Genomic DNA, 22,234 nt, shown 5'->3' on the forward strand with positions numbered 1-22,234 from the left:
AAGGCAGAGACAGTGTCACGTAGCTGCCTGTGGTTCTTCCCTCCACACTGGCTCCTCGGGGCCCCTCGCGGAGCATAAGGCTCCTCTACCCAGTATGTCCCTGGGCCATGCCACGTGGCTCCAGTCCTCACCAGAAGTGCTGGGGTCTCCACACCATGTGAGGTGGTCAGCCATGTAGCCCAGCAGCGTGTCCTCCAGGGTGAAAAGCTCCTGCTGCACCCCTGTGTACTGATGGACCAGGTCTTTTAATTTGCTCCAAAACAGAGTCTAAGAAAGAATGAACACAACCCATATGGAGGTCAATTTAGAAGGTTAAAAAAAAAAAGGTCCACATTTTTGAAATGAAAGAAAACAGAAGCTATCAACAAATCACATATAGCAAGGGCAGGGATTGTTGTGCCTTGTTGCTTTCTGTGTGAAAGGGAGTGTGGCTGTGTGTGTATTTGTGTGTGTGTGTGTGTTTTCTAGGTCACAGTGTAAAATGAATTTTTTTTTTTGAGTTGTAGTTAAAAAAGGCTGGAAGCTACTGATCAAAATCTTATAATTAACATGGGATAGGATCACATCTGGAACAGACATTAGGGAATTTCAATATTTCTAAAGTTATTGGCCAAAAGAAAATTGTTTTGCTTATGTGCTGTTTTCTGGAAGAAGAGCTCTTTAATTCTTAAAAAGCTCAAGTCCTCCCACTTTCCCTCAAATCTCTCCTAACCCCAATAAAAAGCAGTGGGGGGTGCTTTTTAAGAGTCTACCTCAAAAGTGAAAGCAGTCAAATTTCAGAACAGTATTCTGTCCCATAAACCTATTCATTCCTAGCAGGAAGCAGTGGAGGGCAGTGGGCTACCACAGAGGCCCTGGCGTCTGGCTCCTTGTTAAAGATGGTCATCATCTGATCAGCCATTGGACCTGGGGCAAGCAAAGCATCACTAAGCCTTCCTTTCTATTCCTGCAAAACAGTAGCGATGGTGACTGTAACAAACTCATGTGAGGCTGGGGAGATTAAAGGAAGTAATGCAGATAGAATTTCTGAGCATGTGGGTTATTTGCCAAGCACCTCCTCTGTGCTGAACATTGTGCTTGGTGCACCAAGGAGAAGAGCCTAGTGACTCCGGCTCACTCACCTGGGATGCCAGGCTGTAATTTGTGGATGGACTTAATGGCTTCACAAAGACATCTTCTGGCACAGGGGATTTTTGCCTTAAACACTGACTTTAGAAAAGATGTGCCTACTGCTGACCTTTCCTGGTATAGTGAGTGCATTACAACACAGGCCTCTCTGGGTCCAAGTCTTGTGTATTTACACTTCAACCAGCTTGACCAACATGGGCAATCACTGGTCACTTAAACTCACCAAGCCTTGGGTTTCTCACAGGTGAAATGGGGATGCAGACACCTGCTCAGGCCTAAGAAGGTAAGGGTTAGCTGTGCCCTTTGTAAGCAAAAAGAATAAAGTGAAAAGCACTCTTCAAATGAAAATTGGCATGTCTACTATTTATTTATCTGTTTTTTATCAAAGGCCAAGGGAAATTTTGTAATTATATAATTTGGGGTTATTTATGTTTGCCTTTAGGTGTTTGGTTTGGTGTTAGATTTGTTTTGCACGATTTGAGGCCAATTCTCCTTTCCTCCCTTTGTGGCCCATTTCTCTCTTACCTTCCTTCCCCAGATGTCCTAAACCCTGAGGATATCTCAGATCCCTACTCGCCCCACAAACTCAAACCCCACCAACCACACCCAGATTCTAATGCCTGAATATTTCCTCTTCCCTCCCTCATTCTTATCCACCTTTGGTCCTGTGACCTCTTCCTGCTGGCTCCAGTCCCCAGTTTTAAAAATTAATCCCTTGTCCAGGTTACCTACCTTGTTGCAGGCTATAGTTTGAGTGTCCAGCTTAAGTAGTGGTTGGTAGTCTTCTTTTGTGATGTTGCAAGGATTCTTGGAAAGAAATGCACTTTTAAATGCATCCAGTATCTTTCGGCAGTCTTGATCTCTGTGAGGTAAGTCATGAGAAATAAAATAAAACATAGATATATATTTGTAAAATATTTTTGATATATAATTACAAAAAATTATAGTTAGGAAGCAACTAATAGGTGCCAAGTACTTTGTTCACATCATTTAGGAAGCAACTACTGGGTGCCAAGTACTTTGTTCACATCATCTCACCTGACCTGTGCAACATCTTTGTGAGGTAGAACTAGCCTCCCTACTGAGTCTCAGTGAGATCCAAATGACCTTCCCTCATTCACACAGTCTGCAAGGTGGTAGAGCCAAGATTCAGATCTGTGTGCCAGAGCTAGAGTCAGTCATTAGTGCTCTGTGGACTAATTGTTAGAAGAAGTTGAGAAGATCATGCAAAGACACCTAGTTTTCTCTTTCCCCACTTCACACTGTTTAAAAATGTTCCAGGATGCCTATTGCCTTCAGAAAAGTCCCAGTTCCACATTGAACTCTCCCTGAGCTTCCCCATTTCTTTGCAGGCACAATGCCCACCGTCTGCAATCCTATCCTTTGCCATATCTGCCTGCTGAAGCTTAGCCACACTTCATGCCCATGTCCTGCTGTGAGCAAGCCCTGAATATGTGACTCTGCTGTTCCCATAATTTGGGCAGCCTCCTGACCCACGTGTGCTTCTCCTGCAATGAGGAATAAATGAATGTGAAGCCGTCATTCACCCTTGGTTTAAGGACTTCTTAAATCATAGCTCATCTTAAAGGCCCCTTTCCTTAGGGAACCCTCTGCTCCCCTGTGGACAAGTAAGTCTGCTCCCCCATGGTTTACTTCTAACTCATCCTGCTTCAAAAGAAAGCTAGCTACAAACAGGCCAATCTGCCCAGAATGTGAGTGCCTCTAACACTAGGTTCAACATAATGCTTGCGGATTGAGTGGAAGACCAAATATGATTCCTGTGATTCAAAATATATGTATGATTTAAAGAAGATCTCACTTTCTGAAGTGGAGAAGTAAGGAACTTCAAAATTCTGCTCCTCTATAAAAGCAATAGGAACACTAGCAAGAATTATCACCAACCAATTTTTCAGAACTCTGGAAATTAAAGTTTGCAATAATCCAAGAAGTGTGTTTTTTCTTTTTCTTTTTCTTTTTTTTTTTTTAGGCGAATCTTGGTTGGAATAGTGAGCCTTGCAGCTTGTTAACTTGGCTTACTGACATCTCACTCTCCCCAGTTCCATGTAGCCTTGAAATCCAACAGCTCTTCTACCTATGAAAAAACATCCGCCGGCCACTGGGGTGTGGAGCAACACTGATCTCCCCAAATGTCCCCACCCCCAGAGAACTGTCACTATTGGACCTGTCTAAATGCTTGCTGAAAAGCCCATGTCAGGACTTGGCTTTCTTTGACATGATTGAGTTCAGTCTGGGTGAATAAAACTACCTACCGAGAGTTCACGAAAACAATCCCTGCAATTATATAAAAGCAAGTGCATAAGGTAGCGTCACTCACTGGGGCTATTAAGACAAAACCTTAGAAAGAAAAACTGGAGAATCAAATATCCATAGGAATGACAAGAAAGTCTCCCAAAATAAGGAATAGCTAAAACTCTATAGGAATTATTGTGTGTTTTTTTTTTTTAATAAAGAAAAAGTCTGGAGTTGAAAGCAACTAGCACTGAACTGCACATTTTACTGGAGGGGCCAACATCAGATTTGAGCTGGGAGAAGACATCAGTGAACTTGAGATCAGAGACACAAGCATAATGGGAACTGCAGAAGAAGAGGAGACAAAGAGGCAAGAGAAACTGTTCTTGAAGAAGTAATGCCCACGAACTTCACAAATATATAACTAAAATTATTCTTAAAAGACACAGAATAAAAATCTTTATAACCTTAGATTAAGCAATGTTTGCTTAGCTATGACACCCAAAGCACAGTGACAAGAGAAAAAAAAAATTGTTGTCATACTTCATGAAAACTGAAAACTGTTGTATATCCAAGGACACCACCCAAGTGAACACAGAGCTCACAGAATGGAGAAAATGTTTTCACATATATTATTCTTGATTTGGGACTAGCTTCCAAAATAATTGAAAACTCTTACACATCAATGATAAAAAGCTAACCCAATTAACAAACTAGCAATACACATCTTTTCACAAGAGATATGAAATTCACCAAGAAACACATGTAAAGTGCTCGACCTCATTAGTCACTAGGCAACTGGAAATGAAACCCACAAGATGACACCTCATACCTCATACTCATAAGGATGGTGTGAGGGATCCACCGTGCCCAGCCCCCACTCGCAAGTTGGAGTCCTAACCCCCAGTACCCTGGAATGTGACCTTATTTAGAAATAGGGTGGTTGCAGGGTGCATGTGATCAGATCTGAGGAAACTTCTACTGTTCTACAACACAGTAGTACTCCACAGTTGATAACAGTTAATTTGTGTATTTTAAAATCATTACAGAGAGGACTTTGAAGGTTCCCAACACAAAGAAATAATAAGTTTCTGAGGAGACAGACATGCTAGTTACTGTGATCTGGTCATTACACTTTGTATACTTGCATTGCAATGTCACACTGCACCCCATAAATACGTATAATTACCATGTGTAAATCAAAAATAAAAGAAATAGGGTCATTGCAGTCGATGTAGGGGTGGGACTCTAAAAAATCCCCAGGCAATTCGGATGCCCTATTAGTTTGAGAACCACTGTATTTGGTATGAAATACAAAATTCAACAGAACTTTCTTTTCAATGTCTGGGCAAGTCATCTCAGCTTCATGAAAGTGATATCAGGAAACTATTGTTGACCTGTCTTTCTCCATATGTTTTATATATCTAAGGTGAAAAAAAAAGTCATAACACTTTGCACTTCAATGTCATTCAAAATTTATGGGGCATCATCCTGGGCAGTTTAGAGAAATGGTGTTTTGGCGGCTACTTTGCTTAAGGGATTATGCTTTCATTCCATTAATTAATGCAGTGGCCATCTCAAGAACTTCCTGTTTTGGATTCCAGCTCTCTCATAAAACTCTTCTATGTCTTTCCTCAACATCATGTGTAAGACTTAGGGAAGACAAAGAATAAGGCATAAGAATTTTCCACTGCAAAACATCTGGCAGGAAAGAGAAATGACCACACAGAGTACCTGCCACGTACCAGATGTTTCCAGGTGTGTAAGGTTATTTAATCACCCCAAACACACACAGCTCCAAAATTGTTTTTGTGCTTTTTAGGTATAAAGAGATCAGTTCAGGAAACTACATCAGAAGGATTCAAAAAATCCCAGGTTAAAAATTTAACAGTTCCTTGTTTAGAAGGTGCCAAGCTATGGAGCATTGGAGTTGAAGGTGACCCTGGAAAAGCATTAACTGACTCTTTCCTCTCTCCTTCCAATGGACCAGCGCCTCCTGTGTGTCTCACAAATAAGAGCAAATGTGAAAGGTGATGAAGAGCTTGGAGACAGGTCTTACGAGACTATTTTTCACCTCAGATGTACAAGTCAGACTTAAATATGCACTGAAATTGAAAGGAACCAGGACTGCAGTGGACAGAGATGGCAGCTGATCTTTCTGACCAAAGAAGCAGGGTGGAAGGGTCAGGAGTCATTTCTTTATGTCCCGTATGTACATATATATTTTTTCTTTCTGTTCCTAACTTGGAAGACTTGGTCAAGAGAGTTCCAAGGATGCCTGCTGCCTGGGAAAAGGAGGCTGTGAGCCGGCAACTGTGGGCCCAGTCACTGTTCCCAAGGGCTCGGTCTGTGCCTGAAGTCCTCAGCTCTGGCCACACTTGAGGATCAGCTGGAGAGTTTGGGAAAAACAAAGTTCCTGGGTCAGACCAACCAGGTCAGAATGGGACAGTGGACGAGAAAGGACCCTGAGATTTTATAAGAAGTTCTCCTAAGTGATTCTAAGAGTCAACGAGGACTGAAGACAAGGGATCTCATGGACCCCTTTCATTTCACAAGTGACAAACAGGAAGTTCAGAGAGAGAGAGAGAGAGAGTGATGGGCCCAACTTCACCCAGCTCTTCAAGGCTAGGCATTAGTCGTTGGGCGGCTTTGTTGATACCCACCTGGTTCCCCAGCACTCTCCCGTGTTCTTTGATTCCCACCATCTCCTCCCCTCCACCACCCACCACTCCCTCTACTCCAACTTGCCTACAGCTCTCCGCCTTAGTCATCAACACCTCATCTCTGCAGTGACCATGACGGCCACACAATTAACACTGACCAGGGCTTTCTTCAGGTGGGTGTCTGGCCATGCCTTTCTTTGGCAATTCTTTGGATTCTTATTTACACAGACCTATCATTATCATCTTCCTTTAACTTATAAATTCAGAAAACCAAATAGCTTGCCCAAGACTCCACAAGTATCCCAGCCAGAATTTGATCCTTGGATCACCCACATCCTGAACCCATACTTTCAACTATAAGGCTATCTCAGGTGTGGTCTATCCCACGCATGGCTCCTAACGACTAAGGCAAGCCCCCGAGATGGTTCTAAGGGAAAAAGGTGATTTGTAATATGGTTTTGAACTGCTCAGATATAAGATCCTAAAACTTGGTCATCCTCAAAAGTTTTCTGTTAAAAAAAAATATTTCCTGCTGATGTTCACACTCCATGGTGCAGATGCCCCGCCCCCTGCTCTCACCACCAGTAAGAGTGTGTCCACACTCCCTGCACATGGACTGCTGATCATGTGACACCTTGAAGAAAATCTGAGCTTTTCTAACAGGGGTCTCCCATTTAAGTATATTTGCAAATGAAAAAGACAGGGACATGCTGCCCATTATTTCTATGCTTGAGACTTTGTAATTTGAGGAGGAAAAAATGAAAACTACCCAAGTCTAAGCAAATAGAAATACTGTTTTACTTCCATACCTCCCCCGTTTCTTTTATATTTTCAATTGTAGTAAAAAATAAATAACACACAGTTTATCAGTTGCTGGGACTATAGAAGTGCACTACCAAGTTTGGATGGCTTTTATTTCTTTGTTTTTGTGGTTCTGGGATGGAACCCAGGGCCTCCTGCATGCTAGGCAGGTGCTCTACCAATGAGCTCCATCCCCCAGCCCTACCTTGACTGTTCTTAAGTTTCAAGTTTATTGCCATTAAATACATTCACATTGTTTTTCAACCAATCTCCTGACTTCATCTCAACCTAGAAAACTGAAACCTAGGTTTACTCACTAAACACTAACTCTCCACGCCTCCTATCCCCAGCCACTGGCACCCACCATTCTAACTCCTGTTCCTATCAACTTCACGACTCAAGCAGATTCAATATAGTGGAATCATGTAGTATTTGCCTGTTTGGGATTGCCTGATTTCATTCAGCATGACATTTAAAGTACATCCACGACGCAGCATGCGACGAATTTCCTCCCTTTCTAAGGCTGAGCAATATACCCTGGTGTACAAGCACCACATTCTGCTGATTCATTCAGCAGTCGATGGGCACTTGGGTTGTTTTCTGCACCCATCCTTTCATTTCACATTTGCTGAGGGCCCACTGTCAGCCTCATGTAAAAACACTTACATATTACTTCTGTCCTCAAGGGACTCATGGCTAAGACAGAGAGCAGTAAAAAGAGGGAAAAAAACTAATTAAAATTGGCAATTTGCCCATGGCATTAAAACTTGAAAACACAATAAAAAGAAGTGGGACATTGTCTACTATAGAGTATAGAAACAGACCCATCTACATTTATAACAACCGTGGGTTTGATTTCAGCTATTTTCTAGCTTGTGGTGGGTTCCACGGTGATTCGAAATGCAGCCAGCAAAGAGGATGGTTTGGTCGCGTGACTCTGCTCAGCAGGATATACACTGATAACTTTATAACAATGTACTTACACAGAGCTTGGGAAAGCTGAGAAATGGTAGTTTACTTTTAAGTGAAAAAAGTAAACTTACAGAAAATAGAAAAAAAAATGTGCCCCCAACTGTGAGTTGGAGTGAAGGAGAATGAAGGGGAACATCTACATTTACTCCGTATCTTTATATGTTGTTTGCTTGTGGCAAAAATAGATTCATCTATTATGCAAATGATCTAAAAATGGAGTTTAATTTTTTTAAAGATTAACGAACCAGTCTGATCAAAACCAATTTTAAAACTGGAAAAAAAAATCCCACAGTAACCAAAGTGTGTTTGAAGGATAGTTATCTCTGGATACTGAGAGCATAAGGACTGTTTTGTGACCTTCTCTTTTCGTCCTTATATTTTCAATTTTTCTACGGTAAACGTATATAACAATGTGGTGATAACAAAATTTTCATTTTGTTAAGTTGCTTGTGCAATTAGATTCAAATGTTTGAGATTCCTGGAAGGTCTTAGAAAATGGGAACATTTTAGACGATGCTAAACCAGACAAGGTTACTCACGCCTTGACTTAAGAGGCTGAGGCAGAAGGATTGCAAATTGGAGGCCAGTCTGGGCAATTTAGTAAAATCTTGACTCAAAATTTAAATAAATAAATAAATAAATACGTAGGGCTGATGTTGTAGCTCAGTGGTAGAACACCCCTGGGTTCAATTCTCAGTAAGAAGAAAAGAGAGAGAGTGTGTGGAGTATGATGGATGGAAGGAGAAGGGGAAGGAGAGGCCCTCCTGGTATTTCTGTGCCTTTCCCCTCTGTCTTTTGGCTGTGCTGTGCCTTTTCTCATCCCTTATCCAGTTAACCACGCCACATAACCAGGAAAGGCGTAGTGTGGGTGTCTACACAGCATATGCTGGGTTCTAACGATGTGATGGGCACGGCAGGGGGCTAAGGCTCAGACGACTTCCTTGCATCCCTAAGCAAGACTAGATTGCCAAGTCACACCGTACCCAGCATCAAAGTTTGCACACAAGGTCAAGGTGACAGGTAATGAAGAGGCTCAGGTGAAACAAGGAAAGGATGGTCCACCTTGAGAAGCCCCCTGGGCCTGCCTTCCTGCCTGCAAGTGCCACGTGCTAGAATCCAGCCCAGAACACTGGGTCAGGTCACCACGGGGCTTTGCAGGTGTCACAGAGCGGAAGGACTTAGGTGAGAAGCATCCTCATTTCACACTCCACAGGGAGCTCTACAGCTTACAGGATTCTCCAGGGAGCCGTGCCTCACAGATTCTGAATTTATTTCCTGGAAGTAAGCCTTCGGTCAAGGACATCCTGAACACTAAGGGCACTCAAGAACTGAGTCTCTGTTTAGCCCCTGTGGCCAGCCGTCCACCCCGAGGTCCAGGCGACAAGGAGAGTGGGCCAGTCTATGGCCTTCCCCCTTTCCTATGGGGTAGCCCTCCCTGTTGGCCCAGCTGCTCTACCTCCTTCCGGCCCAGGCTAAGGCACACGGGTTCCATGTGGAGATCTGGAGATGAAGGAGCAGAAGAAGCAGTGCGGTCCCTGACCTTCGGAGCTGGCCTGGCCTCACAGCTGGGCCTCAGTGTCTCCAACTCGACAGGACACAGTGGGCTGTGACATGGGCACATACAAGAACAACGTCCAGCCCACAATACTGGGCCCACAGACCCTTTTGTCATCCCTGATGGAGCCACTGCTACTTCCTTGGCTATTGCTGCTTGGGCCTTCCTTCTTCCTGGATGGTGGACAAGATTTATTAAGACAGTATATCCAGAGTGACCCCCGTACCCCTGCTTCCTGGTAGAAAGCAAACTAAGCCAACCCCCTTGAACCTTCCCCAAATCTCCCCAGATTAGCCAGACTAGCCCAAATCCTGTAAGTCCTCCCAGACCCCCTCCTGCCCTAGGAGTCCCTGGGGTGTGTTCTCCCTCCTTACAGAGAGCAGCAAGCCCCTCTGGCCCCATTCCAGTGTGTCTCCAGTGGTCTTGAGTTGGGGGCACGGACAGTAACAAATGATCGTGAATGGAAACAGAAACGTCTGCGAAAACAGGAATGGCTTATTGTGTTTATGATTGACAAAAGCTCTATAAGCAACTTCTGCAAGGCAGGAGAAATCTTAATCTGATAGCAGTTTTCTGCTTTGTCCCTCAGATGGGGACCTGAGACTTAACACTGTGGGTGTCTACAAACCATATGCTGAGTTCTAACACAAACATCAGGACAGAAGGTCTGTGGCATGTCCTCCCCTTTCCTCCCACTCTACTCCTGTCAATAGATCCCAGACCTCTCACTCACCCCGTCTGCCACCAGACATTCCCTGCAGCTCACCTCTCACCCTCTCCTGGTCCTCTGACATCACCCAAGGTAGGTTGACTCCAGGTTACCAGAGCGGGAGGAAGAAAGGGAGCCAACACTGCCACACAGTGTTCCTCTCATGCCAGACCCTCCACTAAGCACCAACTTACACTGACAGTTCCCACTCACCCCACTCACCCCTAGGGACAAAGCCCTACCCTTGTCCCTCAGTTTCAGAAGACTGAAGCTCAGTATACCTTCCACCCGCCTGAGGTGGCGAAACTGCCTTACTGGCCGAGCTTTGTTCTTCTCCCTGGACAATGCTGCCTCCCACAGGAAATTTAAAATCATGGCCCTCCCTCCAAGGAGAGTTGGTTCTAACATAAATGAAAACCAAGGACTGGGGAGTCATCATATGCAAGGTTCAAGATCAGAACAGGGCTCCCCTATTCCCCAGCACCAGGATAAAGTGAGTGGGGCAGAAAGAGTCAAAGTCTTATGCCAGGGTGAAGAAACATTTGGTGGTTAAACCCGGTTTGTACTGTCCACACAGCCTACTCTAGATGTTCAACTGTGCCGTTCCTAAACCTGCATCATTCCCTAAACAGCAGCCGTATTTCAAAGTCCCCATCAATCAAGCCACATCACCTTCCTGTGTCACTCACGTGCGAAGCTCTCACTCTAATCCGCTTCCCTAAAAGCACCTAGATCTCAGCTAGTGACATGCAATACAGGAATTTTCCAGTTGTCCAGTCCTGCTGGGAGGGCTCTCTCTGCGCAAGGCAGGCAAGCCAGTTCATTCAGCTACTGAATTCTCCAATGAGGCCACTGGAGCCTGTTCCTTGGGTCAAGCCTGCCACCTCGTGGGAGAAGTGAGTGAGTGACGAGGGTCATGAAAAAGGTAGAACTTGGGAAATCTGGTGTCTTATAAGATCTGCAAGCTAATTCTTCAGGTTGAAGGGAAGTTCAATCCCCAGAAGGAAGGAAGGAGGGCGAGGAGGAAGGAAGGAAGGAAGATAGGGAGGGAGGAAGAAAGAAAGAAGGAAGGAAGAGAAAAAAGGGAGGGAAGGAGGGAAGGAGAGAAGGAGATATAATTAAATAGCTGTTGAACATACATTATGCTCTAGGTGCATTTATGAGCACATAGGATATACCAGAGAACAAAAGAGACAAAGGTTCCTGTCCTTGGAAGAGTTTACATTCTACTAGAGCAGGACTAACAATAAACAATAAATATAATGAATAGTGAATTATACAATATTTGGTTTTGACAGACTTTTTTTTTTTTTGGGGGGGGGGGCGGTCACTGTGACCAAAAGACCTGACAAGAACAACTTACAGGAAGAGAACTTTATTTGGGCTCTCTGTTTCAGAGGTTTGATCCATGGTCAATGGAGTCCATTGCCCTGGGCCCAAGGTGAGGCAGAATCTTGGTGGAAGGACATGGCCACGGAGCACTGCTCCACTCATGGCAGCCAGGAAGCAGAGAGAGGGAGAAGGTACCACAGGGCAGATGCACCCTTGGAGGGCATGCCCCTAAGTGACCCCCCTCCTACGGCCATGCCCCACCTGCCCACCTCACTAGGTTACAGCTCTCATAATCGAATCATGTCACCTCTGAAGAGTCTTGCCTAGCACAGGAGCTGGTGGGGGACACCTCATATCCAAACCATAACAATGCTCTAGAAAGTTATAAAAGTTTTATGTGAAAAGGGGGGAAACGGGGAGGGTAAGAGTCGGGAATGGTGTGGGAGGAGATGGCGGTGTGCAGCCTTAAGTAAGGTGGGGACAAAACTGAGAAGAACTGAAGGAAGTGAGGGGCTTAACCACACAAACGCCCAAGGGAAGACAACAGTCTGGCAGGACAAGCATCCCCAAGGCCGTAAGGCCTAATCTGTTCAAGAAACATCCAAAAGATGGTGTGGCTGGAGCCGAGTTAGCAAGGAGCAGGGCTTTGTCAGTCATTGTAAAGAGTTAGACTTCTACTTGAGGTGAAGTGAGGAGCCACAGAGGATTTTGAGCACAGAAGGACATGATGTTGCTTAAATTACAAAGAATTTCTCGGCCTGGTTTGTTGAGCGTAGTCTGAAAAGGGGAGAAGGTAAGTGTAGCTAGCCCAGTAGTCTGGCAAGTGACAAGTGACACATTCTGGGTTCACGGTGGATTTCTTAATGAATTGGGTACAGGGTATTAGACAAAATGATATGGGATCAATGATAATTTCAAGGTTTGAGGCCTGAAACACCTGAAGGATGGAGTTGCCATCAGTTAAAATGGAGAAGGATTTGGGTGGAGGGAGCACTGACCAGGTGTTCAGTTTTGGACATGCTGAGCTTCAAATGTCTACTAGACACCCAAGTGCAGCTTGGAATACACAGATAAGCACATGAGTGTGAAGCCCAGAAGGAAGAAAAAGCCGTGAGACCATATGAGATCAGTGTTCAAAAGACAGAGAATATGATCAAGAATGGAGATTTGAGGATCACCAACATTAAGATGTTCAGACTAAAAGCAAGCAACCAGGAATTTGGACAAAAAGCAGAAGAATGGGTTTTTCTAAAAGCTAAGAGAAGAAAGTATACTAAGTAGGAGGAAGTGATGATGGTGCTGGATGCTCCTCACGGATCAGGAAGATGAGGCTTGAGAATGGACCATTTGAATGATTAGTAAGGACCTTTACACCAAGAGCTGTTTCAATTTCCAAATGTAATGGCTGGTGACTGCAGGCAGGGGTGTGTGGGGGGTCGCCTTTCCATTATTGGTTCCTCGTGTTCTTCCATTTATGTCAAATCATGCATTTTGAGAAATTATTTGGGGGAAGATCTTGGGAAACACTGCCTGTATTTGAGCATATTACAAATGCATCACCAAGACAGTGATAGCCTTGCATTATCTTTCCATGTTCTCACTTACCATCCCCATTTCAAGACCTAGAATGCCATTTCTTAGGATATTAAGCAGGACAGTTCCTTGCTGATCATCTCCTTGAATGAAAAATTTCCCAAAACTCTAAAGCCAAACAAATTCTTAAGAGAAATTCCTTTTTTTTTTTTTTTTTGGATCATTCTATAACTCCTAACTTCAAACTCTGATATTCACTTAAAACTCATTTATCATTTTTGTCATTAAAATTTCCAAATGTTACAAATATGAATTTACAAGATACAATAAAATATAACTTGATTTGTTTTTATGTTTGCATTATTTTAGTCAATAAGTGCTTATTGTGTTTCAGGAAAAGGATTATGGTCTTTAAAGGCACAGAGATTAGCAAGACACACATAGCCCCCACCTTCCAAGGCCTTTATTAGTGCACAGGGGGTATAGACATTAAATAAGAGATTTCAATAAGGTGAACTGAGTGGTTGCCATGGGGATGCATAACATTGCATCCACCCTAGGGTAAGATTGTATCATTTATGAAATGTGTTTTATGAAAAGAAATTTAAATACCTCTACCTTGATGAGCACTGGTCCTTGGCTACCCCGACCTCAAATTGTACTGCTATGTCCTTAACCCACTATGTGCCCAAACCATCTCAAATACATTAAGTTTATTTCTGTTTAGAACTTTTGGATACATTATCAGAATTCAAAACTTATAGCATTCCTATACACCAGCAACAAACAATTAGAAAACCTAGTTATATTAAGTTGTATATATATATATATATATATATATATATATATATATATACATAAACTCCTAAATACACACAAACATATACATATGGGTGTGCATGTACTACCCATATCTCTACTTAAAATTATAAAAATGTACAAGTAGAAAATACTGAGCCATAAATTTAACAAGTGTATGCAAGACTTTGAAATCAAAACATTTCTGAGAGAAACGTAAAAACATCTCAAAGACACAGAGAGGCATACCATATTCACGATCTGGAAGACTCAAAATTAAGATGGTAACTAGAATATAAAGCTATCTATAGATTTAACAGATTCCAAGTCAAAATTTCTACATATTCTGCTAAAACTATGGACACACTCATTCTACATTTAGTGAAAATACACATAACCTAGCCAAAGCAATGAAAGAAAGAAAGACAGACTGAGAGCTATTTGGCTATTTGACGTCAAGGCTTAACAGACAGATTGAGTGATCTAGACAATGGTGAAGGAATAGATGTCAATCTAGAGAATAGAAAAGAGTTCAGAAAGCAATCTATACTTGCATGTGATACTCAGCAAAGGTGTCAAAGCAATTCAACGGGGGAAAAAAGAATCTTTTCAATAATGATAAATTTTCTTATGTGGCCAAGTAAAGAGGAAATTAACCCTTACTTTATCCAATAAATAAGAAATTAACTAGAAATAGATTAAAAACTTAAAGCATAGGCAATATATTTTTAAAAATAGATTGAATCTTATCTAGGTTAATAAAGGAAATCTTTCTTCTAAAAATCTCCATTAAAGAAAGTAAAAGGCGAGTCACAAAACATAAGAACATATTTTCAGTACACGTCTGAAGGACTTATGTTCAGGGTACATAAACCTTTCATAAGTCAATAGTAAAAACAGAAAACTAAATTTGAAGATAGGGCAAAATATTTGAATACTTTCTTCAGTCAACTTACAAGACAATGTTCAATATCATTAGTCATAAGGGGAAGGCAAAATAAATAAACATCAGATCATAAAAGAGACCTCCCAGAAAGAGATCACAGAGACGCCTGTTATGCAACAGAGATGGTAACTTGAAGCCCTTATGAAGGATGCTCTGTTTCACAAGCAGCATCTCACAACTTCCCATCAATCTGGGGTGGGAATGAAATTAGTTTAGTTTCCTAATTTCATCACACTCAAAGATAAAATCCAAACCCATTAAAGGCCTAACTGTAAAAAGCCAAAATTAAAATATATATATATATATATATATATATATATATATATATATGACCTTCCTGTGACCTTAGGTAAAAAGAAATCAGTTGTTGAATAAGATAAAAATGCACAATCATAAAAGAAAATATAACTAAGATAACACTTCTATTTTTCAGTAAGACAAGAGACACCAGAAACAAAGGGAAGAGTCCAGCTACAGATCAAGAGACTTCATTTGCAGCCTATTTAACTGGCAAAAGATTTGAATGTATAAAGGAAGGGGACGATTCTATATAAAAATGAACAAGAAATAAATATGCATTTCACAGAAGAAACTGAAATTAACTAAAAAATACAAGGAAATATGATTAACAATGCTAGTGATCTGAAAAATTAAAATTAAAACCACAAAGAGATAGGCAAAATTTTTTGCTTGACAATTCCAAATGATAGTACAGATGTCTAGCAATGAGGACTTTGCACTGCTTTTTAAAAGAAAATAGATTCAACAAATTTGGAGACCATTTGAGACCTATGGAATGTGGCAGCAAATACAGTTGGTTCCCTACTCAAACAGATTCCTTCACCCTTCTTCCCTCCTGGCAAAGCATGTCTTCTAACATGATTCAAAATGTTAAATACCCACTCCCCAGCTTCCCTCACAGCGTGGGGGTAGCCACATAGCCCCATGCTGGTCAGTGAAATCTGAGGGGAATCCTGGAACAGTCATGGGAGGGATTCTGGGAACTGTAACGTTCCCTGATGATAAGAGGCTGGAAAGGAGGACACTGTCACCCATCCCCTGCTCTCTGTTCCTAGGTTTAATCCTAGTCCTGAAACTGCAGCGGCCACCTTGTGACAAGAAGCTCAAGGACAAAAGCCACCCCAGGAAGACAGAGAGTGGAAAGAACGTGCCTGCCCCCCACTGAGTGCTGAACAGACACTGGGGCCACCCTGCTCCTGGGTGGCTTGTTTTGTGTGTTAAGAATCTCTCCTGGGAAGCCTCTTTCCGTTGAGCATTCTGTTGCTCACAGCCCAAAGCATCCTAACTGGCAGACCAGGTGTCATGGGTTGAACCGCGTTCCTCAAAAGGCACTAGAGTTGTTACCCCCAGTACCTCAGGATGTGGCTTTATTCAGAAATAAGATCTTTGTGTACGATTAAGTTAAACTGAGTTCATTAAGGTGGGTTCTAATTCAATATGACTGGGGTGCTTTCAAAAAGGAAAATGCCGGCCTTTGGAGATGGCCCGTGTTCTCCCTTGAGTGTGTATTCCTTGTTTTCCTAAATAAATCTCTGTGCCTTTTAAAAAAAAAGAAAGGTAAATTTGCACTTGCAGCCAGACAGGTACAGAAGGAAGACAGCTGAAGGCAGAGTGAGCACCATGCACGAGCAAGGAGCAGGGCAGGGCACATCTAGAGCCTCCCCAACTATCCTCAGGAGGCATCAGCCCTGCTGGTACCTTGATTTTGGATATTCAGCCTCCAGACTCTGAGACACGGCATTTCTGCTCTTGAAGCCACCTGACTGGTGGGACTCTGTTATGAAGTCCTGGCAAACTTAACACACCCAGGAAAGGTAAAGACGGCCTGTTCGTAACTTAGGAACTCTACCTCTAGTTAAAGATCCAAGGGAACAAATGATATGGCCAAGTAGCATGTTTTAGCATTATTTATGCCATCAAAAACTCGAGAATAAGAGGCTAGATGGATGGACATGTGGTATGGAGTCTCAGGATGCTATGAAGCAATTAAAATCCATGAACTAGGACTCATATGCCAGTATGTATTAATTTTTATTGTTTTTAAATTACCAAAATATATTGTTAAATGGAAAAAAATAGTTCTGCAAGGCAAATACACATAATAAAAGCAAACTAAAATGAAACTGAGTTAACATCTTCTCTCATCATAATCAGATTGAGGGCACATTGTGAGGGAGGGTGTGAGGAAATAGGAACTCTCATCATCTCAAGAAAAGAACTGACACAGGAGGAGAAATCTGATATTTTAAGAATTAGAAGTATTGCACATTTTAACTCAGCCATAGGATTCTAGTTTCCACACATACACATACACACATACACACAGGGGAGTTCTACCACAGGATTTTTTATAACACATTGCCAAAGATTTAAAACAATTGGAATGTCCACAGATAGAAAGCTAGAGTGCTGTAAATTTGTAAAATGGAATACTAAGTGCCTGAGAGGATGAGACAGAGCTATGCTGACAGCCAAGCCAGGAAAGTGAGACCCAGAGGAGAGAATAAGTGTGAGAAAAGAACAGATGCATATACCATCATGAGGGCAGAGACTCTTTCTAGAAAGATGTCCAAGAAACAAGTAGCAGTATTTGCCTCCAAGGAAAGAGAAAAAGAAACTGGAGGAAGGGATATTTTATTTTATTTTATTTTCCATTTTTTAAATTTGTTTTAATTAGTTACACATGACAATACAATGATCTTGACATATCATACATTTGAATCAGATGGGATATAATTTCTCATTTTTCTGAGTGTACCGGTTGCAGAATTACATTGGTCATACAGTCACGTATATACCCACAGCAATAATAATGTCTATTTTATTCGGCTGTCCTTCCATTCCCCCCTTCCCCTCCCCTTCCCTCCCATCACTTCTCTCTACCCAATCTAATGTGAAGGAAGGGATATTTTAACTGTGATGTTATTTCTTTAAAAACTAGGGGGAAAAAAGTAAAGCAAATACAGCAAAATTTCACTGTCTATGAACTTTGCACGGTGGGTAAATAGGTATTTGTAATATTTCTCCATGGACATTTCAGTGTGTTTAAGTTGCTCCTAACTTAACATTTTTCACACTAAAAATTTGAGAAGAAACAGTGACTGAGCAATATGAAAGAAAGATATGAAAATACAGAAGGAGGAAAAGGAGGTCCCTTATGGGTGAAGAATGAAGAAAACTAGACTTGGTAAATGGAAAGTGTACAGTTCTCTGTAATTGATATGTTCACATCCTGGGATTCCAGAGTACTTTTAAAAAGTAAGGTATACAAAATCATTAAAGCAGGTCTCCAAAATGTCATCAGTTGTCCTTGATCTAAATCTCAATCATTCCTTTGTGGATCTCAATCTCTCCCAGTTTCAATGCTGATTTCAATCTTTCTTTGCCCTTGAAGAATTACCAAGGAGATTTAATGACCGCTACAAATAAATCCATAAGTAAACTCTTATGCCTAGGAAACAAGATAATTAGGAAGCAACTTTACTATGAATACCATAAGATTTAACTGATGCTAAAGGTAGTTATAAGAAAAGGAATATCAAGGAAAACTTGGACCATGGTCCAGCAAAAACATACCTTGGAGGAGTTTCTAATGTCCTTTTAAAACATCCAAAGATCAACTATGTAGAATAACCTTCTGTAGCATGGATGCACCTGTTTGGCACATCCTAACAGGAAGTAGAAAGTAGAAAGTGGAGCTCAGCTGTTTTTTAAAACTACCACAGCATAAAAGAAATTCAAATTGTCTAGAAAACTAGGCATGCTGAATAGTATTTAAGCAGTAAGTATTTTGTGGATCTCGTTAAGCTTTACATATGTATTTTTAAAGTATGGTATTCTTCACTATTTATAATTCTACTTTGGGAGTTAAGTGACTTTATATTCTTCTCTATTTTTTCATTTTCCCCAAATGTCTTACAGTGGGTACATTTCACTTTTATCATCAGGAAAACATCAGTCACTGAAGGGAACAACAATGTTAATCTCCTGTTCCAGTTATGCCTCCATTTTTTTGTTTGTCTTAAGAATAAGATTTTCACCATCCTCTCCACCAGAGTGTATATCTATTTGTGATATTTTGCTAAAAAAAAATTAAAATGATCTTCTAATCCCTATGCAGATCAACTACAGACATCCGTGAACATAACCATCTCTCCCCTTTTCACCCCTTGGTCTTTGAAACACACAAACACACACAGGAAGCTGATTCTTGGTTTCTCTGTCACTCCATTTCCTGTTTTTCTCCTTTAGCACCTCATATCTATTCTTACCACCATTCCTCATTTAAGAAAACTCATGTCTTTGTGGTTTTCTGATCTGATCCATTGCTAAGAGGTTCTTTTAAGGGCAATAAAGCCTGGCTAATTATAAATTCATTTATTGAAAAAATATCTTTGCTGACCCTTAATTAATGGACTCACGGTACTACTCAGCACTGTGGGCTCTCTATAAAGCAGCCTGCAACACCGTCCAAGCCACTATCTACTATACCTAGCAGCTGTCAGCCACTTGGTTGTCAGACTTTTCATAAATATGTTTATGCTTGGCATTTTTGTTTCAATTACATAATTTCCTTAAATTGTACATGAATTTATAAGTGGCAAAGAAAAAAATTCTTCATATGAGAATTAGGGGCTTGGTTAAAATGACCGTAAGTGAGTCACTTCAAAATGCTACTGAATTTGATATTGGCAAGCCAACTGCAAAAGACTGTAGGAAATTCTAGAAATCTAGAAGCCTTCTTGGCTTAGATGACTTCTCAGTCTACTTAAAAGCAGATACCTCTCAAACAAGCCACAATTTCTTTCATCTTGAATCCCTGCTTATCCAACCAACCACTACCTTATTTCCATTCTTTCCAGCAAAATCCTTTGCAAGCATCTCTGTGCACAGTCTCCAATTTCTCTCTCTTCCCATCTATTTTTTTGGAATTCATTCCAGACAGGCTTTCATGTCGACCACTGCTTCTAACTGATCTTGTCAATAATCAATCCATTGGTCCACTTCCAGTCTTCATCATGTTTGACCCCTGAGAATCAACTGAATGAGCGGATCACTCTTCCTCCTTCCAAAATGTTTTCTTCTCTACACAGCATGGACTTTCAAATGTAGATCTTCAGCCCCGACCTCTCCCAGATCCCAGATGCACACAGTCCAACTCCGGTTCAACATCTTCACCTGGATGGCAATGGATAACGCAACACCAACATGCACAAAACCAAACCTCTGATTCCTGTCTCAACTAGCTTCACCCTAGTATTTCCCTTTTTTGAGATGGTAATTGATTTTTCTAGCTCAGCTCAAAACACCTGGAGTCTTTGTTTTTTCTTCTTTTTTCTCTCACATCCCATATGCAAATCATATGGGATCTACTATCAAAATATATGCAGACTTCATCCACTGCTCTCCATCAGCCATCCCTGCCCAAGTCACAATCACCTCTCATCCAAATTATGATAAGACCTTCTAAATGGTTTGTGGGCTCCATCCAGAATGAGCCTTTAGTTAAGGTGCCAGACACCAGTACATAGTCACTTAACTACATATCACTAGTGTCACGTATCTTGTACTTTAAGGGGCAGAAGAACTAAAAAGAAAGCTTACATCACTTTTTGTTGGTGATAATAGTTATACATACATACAAATATATAACAATTATATACAACCCATACAAGGAAAGCAAACATATAACTATTTTACTGTCATCTGGAACCAAGATTTCCAGCGTAAGAGAAAAGAAATACAAACAGTATGTTAAATAAAATCCTCTCTTTGCTTTGCATTGAAGTTGTATATATGAACTCATAACTTAATTGTCACTTCTAAAAAAGAATGTTTTCTATGGATATCCTCTAAATAGACCAGAAAGTTTTGTCAACCCAGAAGCAAGGAATACTCTAAAATAGTCCATAAATTTTGTTTCCAATAAAAATGATTAGGATTCTTTAAAGAAATGGGAAATTCCAGTTTTAGGGAAGAATATTTACCAGATGAACCTGGGGCAATTATTTTGACAATTTATTTTTGACAAAAAAAAATTTGTCAAAAATTTTTTGTCAAAAATTTTTTCATTAAAAGAAAAGCATAAAAAAACAAAAATAAAAGGAAAGAAACTCAAAAACAAGTAGGGTCATTAAAAATGTCCTAGAATAACATGAAGGAACCCTACTGGCCAAAGACGGAAAAGTTTAAAGAATAAAAAAAAAGAGTGACAGCAATGAATTGACACACTTCAAATATATAAAAGTCTGTGTGTTTATAATGATACTCAAAAGAGAAATCTGTTGATCATCTCTAGAAGTTGATGGAGCCTCAACTCTTGAGTCTGTTGTGATACTGAACTTTAGGTGTCAACTAATGACTGAATAGATTAAGGGATTCCAGAGGAGGCCAGCCTGTGAGACCGAGTGGACGAGTGGAGAGACCCACTCTCTAGGTGGCAGGCACCATCTACTCAGCCAGAGGCTGGGAGAACAGGTGCGGATGAGCTGGTCTCTCACCCTGAGAGCTGGGGCACACTCCTACCTTGGACCTCAGACCTCTGGGCTCCCAGCCTTTCGACTCCAGGACTTTCAGCAGCAGCAGCCCTGTGGTTCTCAGACTTTTGGCCTCCAACTAAGAGTTACTGGCTCCTGTTGTTCTGAGGCCTGCAGGCTGGGACTGAGCCAGGCACCTAGCATCCCAGGGTCTCCAGCCACAGTCTCCAGCTGTGGAACTTCTCAGTCACCACAGTCACATGAGCCACCCCCTAATAAATCCCTCTTGTCTGTCTATATACATAGTCTGTTGCTTCTGTTGCTCTGGAGAACCCTGGCAATAATTGTAATATTCTGTAATTCTGTAATACCCTGTAATCGATACATATCAATAGTCTGTAAATAATCAATAAAGTATAATACTCTGTAATCAATAAAGGAAAAGAATCCAGCATCTATCCTGTCTTTCTTATGGACTGTCTCTCAGGGGAACCAAACACTGAATGAGAGAAAACTCTTTGTTTAGAAGAATTGGAGTATGTAAGTGCAGAAAGAAGATTCCAGTTAGAAAATATCCCAGTGGTAATCCCTACAAAAATAATGGATCGTGGCACAGTCCTCCACTGCTGCTAAACTAATTAATGGGAAGCTGTTGTGGAAATTTATAATGGATGGGTCGGGCACAAAGCACCCAACCTGGTCCATCTCCCAAAATGAACCTCATCACGGCCTCCTGGTAAGATCTGAAGGGAGGGCAGCTCTCTCTAGGAAGTATCCAGTTCACACCCAGTCTGATCCTACTCGAATCCACTTCTCACTGTCCAGGTAAAAATCGACCAGAGGAATCTGCTGAGTAGCATCACGAAGATGCAACTGGCCAAATTCAGAAGGCAGGAAATTCTATGAGACGCATTTCCTGGTCTTTTCAATAAATAAGCCTTTTAAATTGAGTAAAAATGGATGCAAAATAAAGGAAAGTTAGACGCATGTCAGCATCAGGCAACATGTGACTCAGTTCAAATAAATCAATTATCAAACTACATTATAAAG

At 41.3% G+C, this 22,234-nt stretch overlaps 1 protein-coding gene across 1 annotated transcript in view; it reads right to left on the minus strand.

The window, feature by feature from the left end:
• Cd38 (CD38 molecule) overlaps positions 1 to 22,234 on the minus strand; it is a 48,603-nt gene that overhangs the window by 16,846 nt on the left and 9,523 nt on the right. Inside the window, exons 2-3 of the mRNA XM_046423826.2 lie at positions 1,861 to 1,990; positions 132 to 267 (exon numbers count right to left, since the gene is read on the minus strand). Coding sequence (XP_046279782.1) covers positions 132 to 267; positions 1,861 to 1,990 — 266 coding nt within the window. The remainder of the gene's footprint in view (positions 1 to 131; positions 268 to 1,860; positions 1,991 to 22,234) is intronic.

Source organism: Marmota monax, unplaced genomic scaffold, assembly GCF_021218885.2.
Source record: "Marmota monax isolate L192 unplaced genomic scaffold, Marmota_monax_Labrador192_F-V1.1 WCK01_AAM20220418_F8-fsc00009, whole genome shotgun sequence".
NCBI lineage: Eukaryota > Metazoa > Chordata > Mammalia > Rodentia > Sciuridae > Marmota > Marmota monax.